General features: G+C 28.8%; 1 protein-coding gene across 6 annotated transcripts in view; it reads right to left on the bottom strand.

The window, feature by feature from the left end:
* Window positions 1-13,548, bottom strand: part of LOC126896012 (semaphorin-2A) — a 205,632-nt gene that overhangs the window by 45,243 nt on the left and 146,841 nt on the right. For all 6 annotated transcript variants that reach the window (XM_050668419.1, XM_050668415.1, XM_050668416.1 and 3 more), the window contains one exon: window positions 1,468-1,555. In XM_050668419.1, the coding sequence (XP_050524376.1) occupies window positions 1,468-1,555 (88 nt within the window). The remainder of the gene's footprint in view (window positions 1-1,467; window positions 1,556-13,548) is intronic.

Raw genomic sequence — 13,548 nt, forward strand, 5'->3', positions numbered from 1 at the left:
GTTGTAATCGACTAGTAAATTTCTTTGTTAGATGATCATTTTTTATTTAAAGGCTAGTTAAATATGTATGTTGTTATTAAAGAAAACAATGTCGAAACCTTATAATGTATAAGGTATGAATTAAAAAATTACTTATTTACTGATAAATCAAGAAATATATTAGACTAAGAAAATTATTGAATACTTTAAATTGGAAATTAAGATGCATTAGAAAATATTTCCATACGTAAATTTGAAATTATATACAATTCAATTTTGAGAAGAACTCGGAGCAGAGTTTTTTAATCTGATTATTTTTAATTTTAAATTAACTTAAAATAATTATTATGTAACCCGATATAGTTTTAATGTAAAATATAGGTACTATTATTTCTACGATTTGTATCTAAAGAAACCTATTCAAAAAACGAAACTGTTGTCTGAATTTGTATATCTAAAATCAGAGACTTATCAAGATAATCACATTTTTTTTGAAAATTGTTTGAGAACTCGTATAATTTTTATCTATAATAGTTTTGATTGCTATTATCAAATTTCTCTACGACTAAATATGCATTTTTAAAATGCTAATAGGCCATTTAGCCTTTGATGACCTTTTGTGTTGACATTTTTATAGTTTTTCTTTAGTCAACCTTACCGAAAATATGGGTAAATAATATTTTTTTCGTATTATCTCTTTACCCCATCGTTTTTAAAAATAACTCGACATTAATATTACAACCATTTTTAAAGGGTTTCAACTAAACTGTTGTAACTTATTTTATTTTCTAAAGCTTGTTTTAACGTCTGCTAAGTAATGTTATAAATTTATAAGTAATAAATTGTTTATGGATCACTAAATTTAAAACGATTTTGAGATTTTAAGAACACTACGATAGCTTAAAACTTTGTATTGAAACTCGTATAGTTAAATTTATTGAGTTTATTGTATTTGATGTGCAGTGAGTATCATATTTAACTAACTCGTACGAGAAAACCAGTGACCCCAAGATGGCATCATCTCCATACTTGCCCAATAAATGGATATAATACAAAAGAATAACAAATGTTTCCCTTTTTGATAGATATTGTTACAATAGTAGTTTCTTCTGTACCCTTTGCACAGACCAGCAATAATGTTCAGTTTCCTGTGGGGACGTTACGTACCGTTAAACAAATATGCTAGACATTAGTTGTTTAATGTTTGGTAAACCAATCACAATAAATTGTGGTGATTCGCAAGAAACAGATTTCAATATATATATATATAGTCGTTATATATTGCAATAGTCATGGTGGAAAATTGTTTGATTTCGATAATAGTCGAAATACTTGTTGGAGTTCGTCAATAACTGTGAATAATACAATTGTAGAGGATATGTCCGAGGAAAATGAGTGTGCGCTAGAGTTGTAGACACGGCAGTAGGATCATGTTAAGGGGGGTGAAAAATAGTAACGAAACTAGTAAGAATGACAAATGAAACTTACATTGCCCCGACGTATAATGTGTCACGATTTTCGTCCAAGTGAAAAGTCCTGTAGTACATTCGTCCGCAAGACAATTCTCGCACGTGATCTGTAACAGACAAACAAACCATCTGTAAATTTATGCTCACATTCAGTAACACTAAAGTAAATTATATGTTAGAAAGTGGAGAGCATGTAGTCCATAGCACTCGGACTGAATAAAATATGCGTTGACATTATTAGTATTTTATACATTTTAAATTCAATCGGCGAACCGATTAATCTTTGTCTTTGGATTCATTGGACCGTACCCTCGATAATTATTATTAATAAATTCAACAGCTAAAAAAAAAAAAACTAAAATTCGTGTGATGTTTAAAATGTTGTAACGTTCCTTCTTCATAACCACAGTGTTACGAGAGATTAGAACATTTTCTTTGTCCGGAAAATCGTGTGTAGCTTTTATATAACGAGGTCACACTTTCAATTATTAAGGGTAACGACTAGACGCTTTTTTACGTTTCCTTTGCACACTCAACCCGTTCATAAAACGCTGACAAAAGCAAAGTACAAAAAGGCTGAGCACTATGGAAAAAAAAAAGTTGTTTTTTTAAACGAAGCGGTGACCCCATCCAAAGTTTAAAATTCAGTATACACCTAGCGGGGTCATTAGTTTGAAATAACGCGACTGCAAAAAGTCGTTCTTCTATATAAGAGCGTTTACCCGGAGAAAAAACCGCGGTAGTGTTTCCAGTGCACTTTGCAGGGTTGGGCGGATTGGTTTCCACAATTAATTTATGATTGAGGAGTATACCGTTTCGTGTGTGTTTTGGCCCCCACGTCGTGTAAATTAGTGAACGCGTCTGAATATATTACCGAGTATGGCACCGAGAAGCAAAAATATTTCTTAGAGATCCCCAGGGTGTAGTAACGCCTTCAATTATTATGTGTGTGCAACTGGCAGCGAGAGCTCTTTCAAGTTGGCGGAAGCACACCCCCAAAACTTCTTATGCTTATGTCGCCGAAAAACTACATTTATTGATACTTATGAGAAAAGGCTAAGCAAAAAAAACGACGTACGAATACCCACACAAAATATAAACAATAACCATTTATCATATCACGCACCTCGTTATTTGCTGCATTACTACAGCGATAGTAGTAGTGTCTTATTGCCCCAGCCCCGTCCTTCTCTCATTGCTCTTTACATCGCTATTTGTAGCAAGTTCCAATATTTTGTTTGTTATACATTTTCACAACAGTTGTACAAATGATAATAATAAAAAAAATATTACTCTGGAGTATTTAACTGTTTATTTATTACTAAACTTTTTATGACTCATTAATTACTTGGTTATTAAAATATCGTTAGACAAAACTCTACCATCTCTCGGTAAACTATTCATGCCCAATTACGACAGTTCCAGTCTTTTAAATTACAATAATCGTTTTAATTTAAAATCCGATTTTCCATATAAATTATGAACATAAGTCAGGCAACAATGATATTAAGTCAACCTAATTTACTGAAAGTATTTATAGCATTCGTCATAAATATAATATTTAAATTTGTTTTGATCACCCGACTCGCCGCACAAAACTTCCACGAAAAAACAAATCTTTTTTGAAAATCATGTACATAATTACAGAACTAATGTAATAATGTTATTTAAGGATTGCGTAACGAAAATTTTACATAACTATATAAATAAATATTTATAGTTTATAATTTATTAGTAAGTTAACGACAAGAAGATAAATAATTATTTTTCTCATTCTCAAAAACAAAATAATAATTATTTAATTAATAAACATAATTATCTTTATATACGTATAAATATTAGTAATTAATATCATTGATATAATATCAATAAAAATAATCATGTTATATATAATATTATATCAATAATAGACGCCCTTTATGAAAAATTTATTAGATTGATTTGCCTAGAGATACCTCTAACATGTGTAATATTTGATGAAACTAAAAATGGCGTTATATGCATTGTTAATATTAGTTTCGTGAGATTCATCATGCAAACGTCAACGACTTTAAAAATTCATTTTTTACAAAAACGCAAAAGGTTTGTTAATGAAACTTACTTTCTAATTTATGAGTTATACAGGATAATCCACAATTTTTTTTACAAATCTAATAACTTTTGATCGAGCTAATATTTTACGTTAGTTTTTTTTTTTTAACGTTTTTTACAAAGCCATGAGCAAATCGTAAAAGCTAAATGTTGTTTTTAGAAATTTTTCAAATTAAATTTGAAAGGAATTTGTGAAGTGCAGGCAGAATGCATGTACATCTATATGAGATGTACCTATCACCCGATGTATTAAAATGATTGTAACTCAATAAGTACTTATCTTAAAGTTATTATCGTTCCGTGAAATTTTTTTATAAGTAAAGGGCTAAAAAATAACTATTTTATATTAAAATTATTAGATATTTATATAATTTAAAAAAATATACTTTTGAAAAAGTCTATAACAGTAAAAAATATTTAAAAAAAATAGAAACTCAAAATTTTCACTGGATCAAAAGTTATTAGATTTATCAAAACATCGTGGACCCTCCTTTATACATTTGAAATATAAATAAATTGTCAGAAAAAAGTTTGTTCTATAAATTCCACAACAAAAGTGTATATTTACGTTTTTTAAGTTAAATATTTTGTACAACACATAAATAATAAATGTAAAATACATACATAGATATAATCAATGTTGTTTATCCTTTATAATATTATAAATATATTGAGTTGGTGTTAACATAAAAAATATTTCAATTGAAAAATACAATAATCTAACGTGATATAAACTTATAGTACCAAATATTAAATGTTTCATTGTTTTTTTACTTATATCATTATTTTTAGTTTGAATTTATAAATAAATAATAATTATAGTACAAATTATTATTATTTTAACATAGCTTATAAGAATTGTACATATTATTTATGTAATTGTTTATTCAAAAAGAAAATTATCACTCTATTGAATATAATCGAAGAAAAATGAGAGATTAAATATATAATGTTTTTCTATTATTTGTGTGCCTAAAAAAGTATATCTTACTTTTCTCTTATGGTTGACTATGTTTTAAGATATACCGGCACCTTACAAAGTCACATATTGTGTTGTATTTACTAGTTTCTGGGTGCATAACAGTATATAAATAAACATGAGGTAATATCAAAGGCTCAAAGTAGATTCAAAACACGAGAAGGTAAAAATATTACATTTATTAGTTATGATTTTAAGCTTTTCCGATGAACTCGTTTTTACACGATTATGTCTTGACGCGTACAGTCATTGAATTGAATACAAATTGTACAGGATTTTGATGTTAAAAAGAAAAATCTAAACAACACCTGAACAATCACGTGGTTGAAGTATAACAGCACCTATTTACAGCATGTAAGACACATTTTCATGTATAAATAATCTCGTGATTACGTGTCGTGTATTGAATAATGAAACTTCCGATAGAGCAGAATAGGAGTACATTTTTGTCGGTTCTGAATCGGAATTGCGTCAAAGGCAAAGGGAGATAAAAGAAAATAAAAAAGCTGAAACGAATAAAAGTTTTCTTCCCATGTAAAACGTGACTTATGACTGGGGATAATTTAAAAACCGACAGAATGTGTTTCTTCGCCAAAGCGAGACTATAATACCGTATACGTGTTTCTGATGTGCCGACGAAACGATCCCACCGAACTCAGCCTCCATGTTACTCTGTTATTTTATTAACGTCAAATGCTATTTAGGAAGACCCTGTAATAATGGTTACTATCTAAATCGAATTGCTCAGCAACGGTATGTTGAAATATCGTGTCAGGTATAGAGAGTACGTTGATATCTAATTGAAAAGGACTTAACCATGTTAAATACCGTGACGCTATTACTATAATTTGTAAAGTTATTTCCACCCTCTTGACAGTAGCAACGAGTTGAGGTGAACTGTTAAAAGGAATTATAATACCAGTGTGTTAGGAGCACAGTTTTGAACCTACACACTTCGACTAAGTTGACAGGTTTCATTAAAATCTAGACTTGTTAACCGAGTCCTTATTAACTAAAAAAAATGTTTTCGAAAAATTTTACCGACAAATAAAATGGGTTCGTCGATTTTATTGTTCACTGAACTAACGTGCACGTGAAATTGGTCAAGATTTAAAATTCATTAGATACTTATAAAAAAATAACGCGTTTTAGTGACTTACTACGCTATTGTTGGTTGAAAGTTCAGTAAACGTTCAATAAATTAATTTTACACTAAAATATTTCATGATCAAATACTTAAAAATTCATTAGACAAGTTAAAGTAGAACTAATTAGATAAATAACGTTCTTCCAAATTTAATTAGGAAAAGAATTCCCAAGGTAAAATTTAGCTTTATTAGTTTGCTCATGCCTTTGTAAAATCTTTTTCAAGTGTCGGCCGAAATTTTTCCTACGCTTATGAAAAACGACAAACTTGAATCCGTTCTTTTTATTTTGCACATGCATTTGTATGTATGAAACTAAACTCTATCGAAACGTTACTAAGATAAAGTATGGCTTTTTAAAGTCGAGTAATTGCGGACAAAGAAAATGAAAACTTATGGTTAAACCTACCAAGAAACTGATAAAGATAAATACATGGGATGTATACAGGTACACGATTGGTTTCTAACGAGTCTATTGAGTGTTTTCTAGCTAAAAGTTGAGAAAGAGCCGATAATTATGTTTGTTTATTGAAGGAACGTTGGTAAGCTATAAATCTTAGTTTACGACTCCAAAAAGCAGTCGTTTTCATCTGCTTTTGCTACTTACATTACAGTGTAAGAATAACCAATGATTTTACAAAACTTACAATCAATAACACACTCACAGTCAGCTCTTCCATAATAGTTATTTATAATTTGTCCATAAGGTATTTCGGGATAGCAATAAACAGTAAAGGATGGTTGAAAAATGACAAGTGATTAAATTGAACATATTTTAACATTCAAATGCATAATGATATACAACTGAAAACGTGTTATTCAATATCAATGATATCTGACCAAGTAATGAAGACGATAGTATAATTCGATAGGCACATATCAAGTAAATTATAGTTTTATCAAAATTAACATCTACATAAAACAAGGCGTTTATTTTTTTTTACCGCTGTTGAAGTGTCACTATCAAAATTTGTTTTATGGTTTCTTTTTTTATGTTTTAAATATTTAAATCGCAGGTAGACAATGAAGTTTATTTGGTATCCATAATTTTGTAAGTTACACAAGATTTATATCGGTTTTTTACAACTACTATTTAGATTTCGTAAGTTTAAAGGTGTTGAAAATTGTATAATATTTTTTATTGTAATGATTGAATATACTATACTTAATCCTTATAATAAAAAAAATGATCGTTAACGACAAATACTGCCGAGGACTTTATATATATATATTTTTTAAACATGTGAGCTGTAAGAGGACAAAAATGTATAATATAATAGAAATAACGATTCAGTAATAAAATAAAACATTGTACATAAATATAAATAGGCTCAAGTTTTCATGATTGTCATTGAAAGCTAAAGAGACAAACTATCATCCAATACGTCAACGAAAAACTTGCAGAAAACGATAATGTCTTATATTATGACATTTGTTTACTCGGTGGTTACGAAAAGTCATGGGTGAGTATGTCAAAAGTGAAAGTTAATAAGAAACCGGGCTTTGTTTGTTTGAATAAAACGGGAGACGAGTTTGGTGGTAAAAGTTTAACAAAACCGTATGGACATCAAAGGGGATCTATACAGTAGTTATAGTAGAACAAAAAGGGACAGGGAAATGGGGGAGTGACTTAGAAAGGCAGAGTAATGGTATAAACAAGGTAGGGGAGAAACATAAGGCTTGATGGCTTATAGTTTGTTTTTAGAAAACTACTCACGTTCTTTAATCATGTCCAAGTTCAATTGTTTCCAATGTAAATTTCCCATAAAAAACATATAACAAACAAATCTCACACACATTAATATAATTCATGAAGTTCTACACTAACAATTGGATTTCAGCGACCTTTATCAAATTAGATAAAAACTAGTAATGTTATACTTAATTATAGATCATAACAATTTTAATATTTATAATTTATACAACTAATGAAATCGAGAAAGTTCAATAATATTGTCTTTTAATGATAATTAACGAGTAATTTAATATTTTTATCAAAACAAAAATTAGAATAGATTGTACAACATGTTTTTAATAGGTAATATTTTATGAAATACTGTAATAGTGACATTTAATTATCTCAATGAAATAATACAAATGCGTCAAAATAATACATATGGTTAACAATTAAATATATTTTATAAAATATCCTTTACAGATTTGTTTGCATCTTAACAAATAAGTAAAAAAAAAAGCTTTAAAAACTTTTAATTTCTTATTGATAGAACAAATTTGAATTCTGTAATCAAAGTTTTACATTTAGGCATGGTTTAACTTTTAAATTTTTTTTAATTTATTAAAAAATAAATTCAATACGGGTTTTCATGAGCACAATTCTCTTCTGTTTTACAAAGTTCATTATATATATATATATATTTATATACGAAATTCAACTCGGACTAGTGAGAAATTTCCGTACATGTGATGATGTAAGGAACGTTATTAATGTTTTTCGGAGACAACATGGTCGTCTCTCGGAGTTTGGGATGGAAAATTGCAGACACAACGTTAATCCACGAGGTTATAAATAACAAAATAGATTTTGACATCCGTGTAATATACTTAAAAATATATTATAAAACATATTGTGTCAAGTTCGCATGTATCGTAAGAGGGAATCAATAGAGCAGCTAATCCCAATCAGATTGGTATCGTTTGGAATTTTTTCTCGTTTCCATTTACACTTGAAACCCTCTTCGGATTCGCGACGCCTCCCCCCCCACACACACACGCGCGCGGCACTGGTTTTTCGCCCCGGCCGCCACCCCACTAAGAATGCGGTGTGACGATGAGATTTCCAGCAGAGATAGCGGTGCCGCCGTTAGGATTTCCAGAGAAACGCCGTTGCTACACAAACTACCTACGACGACGACGGTTGGCAAGATAATCTCGTTTTATAGCACATACCCGTCGGGGAGGTGGTGGCGGAGGTACAAATTTCGCATGCCGCAGAGAAATTTATCGCTTCTCACGGGAGGAGTTCGGTGTGGAACGTGGCGGTTTTGTAATGCAATATTATCGGAAGAATGGTCGCGAAAATGGGGAACAACAAACGTGAGAGGACAAAAATATAATAAAAACACGTTGCCGACGACAATATTCGTTAATCAATAAAATATCTTCTCGGATGTTGCCAACGACGAATTCCCAAAGCCAACGAGATGTTTGAATATTATTGGCGAGACGCGTGAAAAACAAAAGCGACGGTTACACGTGTGTCAGAGTCGCTTGTTGTTGTGCTAAGCGGTTCGTCAAGAAGTTTCTGCCTTTCGAAAAAAAAATAAAAGGCTCGTGTGACCTTTGATCGCTGCAGTGTAACTCCAAAAGCAATTTTACCGTAATAGACCTGACCTTTTACCGGAACACAATATGCACAATGACGACAGTGAATATATAGGAAATGTTTAAACGAGCTGACAAAAGATCGCATTACGACTAAAGTGTTCGATACGATTTCAAATCGCTCTAGACAAAAAAACGTCATGTCGACCATCTTGACCCAAATAAATTTCGTTCTAATGTTTCTGACGAATTTGATTCAAAACACCAAATGACAACGTTTTTTTTTTTTAGTAAAAACTCAGTTTTCCGCGTTGTCCAACAAATAACGTAAACTGTAGAGAAATTATTATTTACAACGTTTTTCGTTTCAGAAGCGTTTCTGTTAAATTAACAGTTTTTCGTGTAATTAAAAATACGAATTGAATTAAATTTTCAGTTAGTTTGAAATCACTAGGCAATGAACTCTGCCAGCATTATGCCACACTGAAGAGATATTTCACTAAGCCGCGTTGAAGTTCAAAGATTATTTACACGGATTCTGTACGTTTTTATTAATTGACGGTCGCATTAAGCTCGACGTTAAATCAGTATAGTTCACAGTTGAGTGAGATCTACACTAGTAATTTCCATTTTGTGTACTACTAAAGTAAAATATATCCATAATAATATATTTAACTTAATTTATTATAAAAAAACAATTATTGATTCCCGGAAATATTAGTTCATATACGAACTATCTTCTTTTTATATAATCGTCGTGTTTGAACATCTTGTACAGAGAACAATTAATTTTGTGACCTTGACAAGTTTTTTTTTGAAACAAATATTAAGTAGAATTAGAGTATATTCACACAGCGATTCTTGTTCAGTGAGTGTTTGATTTACAGTAGACAATGAGAATGTTGAAAACATCAAAGCAACGACTTGCGAACATATTTTCTGTTTAATATTCAGCCGTCGAATATGTTTACATGTCACATTATGCGCGTGAATGGGACTTGCCAGTCATAGTATTTTAAACCACAGTAAAAAGGTTTAAATTTTAAAAAACAGCCTAAATAAGGAACGTTAACTTATAACACACAGAGTTGTGTCAAACTGTCTGCATGTGGATGAATCAATATTAATACAACCGTTCAGTTGTTGGACTTCAACAGCAAACTGTTCAAATGGCCAGACTTTATTATTGTATTGCGTTTGGTAATCCTTTAAGCTCCAACAGAAAAATGTACGAGTATAATAGTTCAATACTATATCAATTTGTTTATCTTTTTTTTTACGTTCAACTCGAATTGTATTGTATCTATCTAAGTCATAAAAACAATTAACGATATCTTTGATTTATTTCAAAACACAATAAAAACGTATCGATGGTATTAACAGTTGAATAAATATTTTCTTTCGTCATAAAGTATTTTTAAGTATCAAATTATTTCTAACATGACATTTTTTGTTCGAAAATACCAAAGCTGATAGTACAATAATTAAATTATTTGTTTTTTTTTTATTGAATAAAAATGATTTTTTATGGTTATATTTAGGGCATACTGATATAAATTTTTATTTATACATAAGCTTATTTATTTATAAGCTTATAATGATAATATATACTTGTACTCACTATATTAGAGTTAAACCTTAGAAATCTAAGGTAAGGGCTTATTAAAAACTTATAGTAGCTGATAAGACACACATCTTTTTTGGATTGGTTTATCACATAAATGTATACAATAATTGTAATTGATTATAATCAATGTTTTTAATATGTAGTATTAACTGATTGTATCTATTTAAAATTTTTTAAATATTTTTAAGAGTATTAAAATTTACAATTTTCCAATATAAAATGCGAATGAGTTTTATATAGTCAGATGATATGTAAATAATAAATTCAAGTTTTAAGAATGTAAACTAATAAAACGTTATTGAACATATCATTTACTCGGGTATTTAAAAAGTAGCAAGGTTTATATTGGAAGAAAAGACCAGTGTAATTCAAAACGTTTTTTTTTTTGACACATGAATAAAATATGAGTGTTTGTGTGATTCAAAACTAGTTATGATAATCTGTATTAGCCACCTGTCTCTTCTTAACCACTATTTAATTTAACAATTTACTTGAAATATTAATCTTATTTATTTTAATAATATTAATATTAAAAAAATTTATTATGCTATTTTACTAAAAAATAAGTATTGCATAAAAAGTGTAACATTGTCACATAAAAAGCCTTTTGATGTTTTGTATTCAATCGATAGATTTTCATGAAAAATTCAAGAGGTGCTTTTATTATTTTATTTATTTTGTTCCCATAAAAGATTTTGGAAAGGATTTCGTCTACAAAGAGTTATAAAATGTGAAAAAGAATATATAGGTAATATATCTTATGTTTATGTACACTGAGACCACTAATCAAATACTTCCCATAACAATTTTTATATTTGGTCATTTTTTAATTTTCTATCAATAAATTTTTTAAGACATACTGTATTATATGTACTTTTATTTATTTTTTTTTTTTACGCATGACGATGATATCGCTTAAACTAATTAACAAAAGTTTATTAATTATAACATTAGAGTAAAATATTTCTTTAGTGTCATAGTTTACTGTATTGAAATTTTATTGAAAATTCTTAATAATTCAAAATAGAAGAGTTATTATTATAATTTTCAATTGGGATTAATTTAAACGTTTTAGTGATAATAAAACTTTTTGGTAACTCTTGACTGGAGTTAAGAAGTATGAAAGGTAGTGTGAAAGGTTGGGAAGATGAGCATTGAAGTAAAAAGACGATTATGTTGGGACAGCTTCAGTTTTATGATCGTAGAGGGAAAAGTAGACGTATTTCTCTTGCTCTTTCTTTTAATGCATCCCTTTCAATAGAAGCAACAGTGATCTAGTGGAGAATTATTTTAAATTTTGGATGAGAAAAGTTTTCATAGAATTCGTTGCAATTATAAAGCGATGGGCTTGGGGATACCAATGTACCTAGGCAGCACAGGAGTGGAATGAGTTAACTCCCTACACAGTTGGATACACATTCCTTTAATTTGTATTATCTAATCATTAAATCATTTATAAAAACACTAAAATAATAATCATAATAATATCAGTAATATATAAAATAACATAAAATATGTACACTAATGTACGATTCAAATAATAAGACAAATTTGCAACAATTAATATAAAAAAATAACAAACATACATAAATAACATAACAAAATAATAAAATAACATAACAAACATACAAAATAACGAATTAATATAAAATAATTTAATGATAGTAATATTGGGAACCATTCGATGAATTTGTATAAACAAAAAATGATCTGTTTTAAAAATTTAGAATTTAGCATATATTAAAGTAGTATTGTTTTCATTTACAATAGTTTAGAGATTGAATTTAGTAAAATGCAAAATTATTTGATCACGGAACTATTATGACATTTTATTAAAAACAATGCCGAATTTTATTTTATTTTATCAATGCCGAAGTATTTTATTTTATCGATTTTACTTTATCTTGGTTACAAACAAACTTCTAATTCTATTCTGCCTCGAATTTAACGCCTAAGGGGTGTGCGTTACACACCCCTTTGGAAGTATTTTAACTTTTTAAGCGTATTTTAATTGCTTGGCCATTTAATTGCTACAACGCATTGTTTATAGTCAATTATAAGGAACAAAAATAATAATAGCTGATAATTGCTCTTTGTAAAATTAAGCACATTAATGACATCTGCTTAACACTGTTCAAAAATAAGTCGGAGGAGTCGGACGCTTTCTAACTTCTGTAAGATACCATAAAAAGGAGACGTTTTAATTAAATATCTTGGTTTTTGATAATAAATGGCAGCATGAAAACAAAATGATTTATGTCGAGTTTTTTAAAATATAACTTTTTTTAGTTATTATTTTAAAATATGTAACCCTTTAAAACGCTATATACTCCTTCTACCGTAGATAAGTAACCGGATTACCCCAACTACTTGCCGTGGATACCCATTATTTATATGATAGAATATTTAAATGTAGAATGTTATTTTTTTTTACTTTCTAAGTTGACAAGATATGTAATATTTATACATTTTATTCAAACTTAAAAATTCTATCTATGAAAATTAAATAATATAAAAACCAAAAGTTTATATCTATAGAACATTATTTTTCTGTACGGAAAATTCTGAACTATTTTTTTTACACATTTATTATTGTTTTGATGATTATAATATTTAAATTATACATTCATGACATGTTTTATTATACTCCGCAAAAAAAATGTAATTGTAGCACAGCAGATAAAAATCGAGCGTTCCTTATGGTTTTAATACTGCAAAATGTCAAATGCATTTACAAATGACTTCTATAAATTATTTCATAAATAAAAATAATATATTTGTTTAACTAATTATATTTTAAACTGGTAAAAACGACAAAATGACTTGCATAGAATCAGAGTTTTTTCTTTTGCGTTAAGTTAATTGAGTTACTGTAACGCATACTTAAATCTTTTTTTTACAAAACGATATGGCAATTTAGGGCCATACAAAATATTTTATTAAGAGTTGTATTCAAATTTCGAGTGGTACTTATGT

This window comes from Daktulosphaira vitifoliae, unplaced genomic scaffold (assembly GCF_025091365.1).
Source record: "Daktulosphaira vitifoliae isolate Bord-2020 unplaced genomic scaffold, ASM2509136v1 Scaffold_1, whole genome shotgun sequence".
In the NCBI taxonomy this organism is placed as follows: domain Eukaryota; kingdom Metazoa; phylum Arthropoda; class Insecta; order Hemiptera; family Phylloxeridae; genus Daktulosphaira; species Daktulosphaira vitifoliae.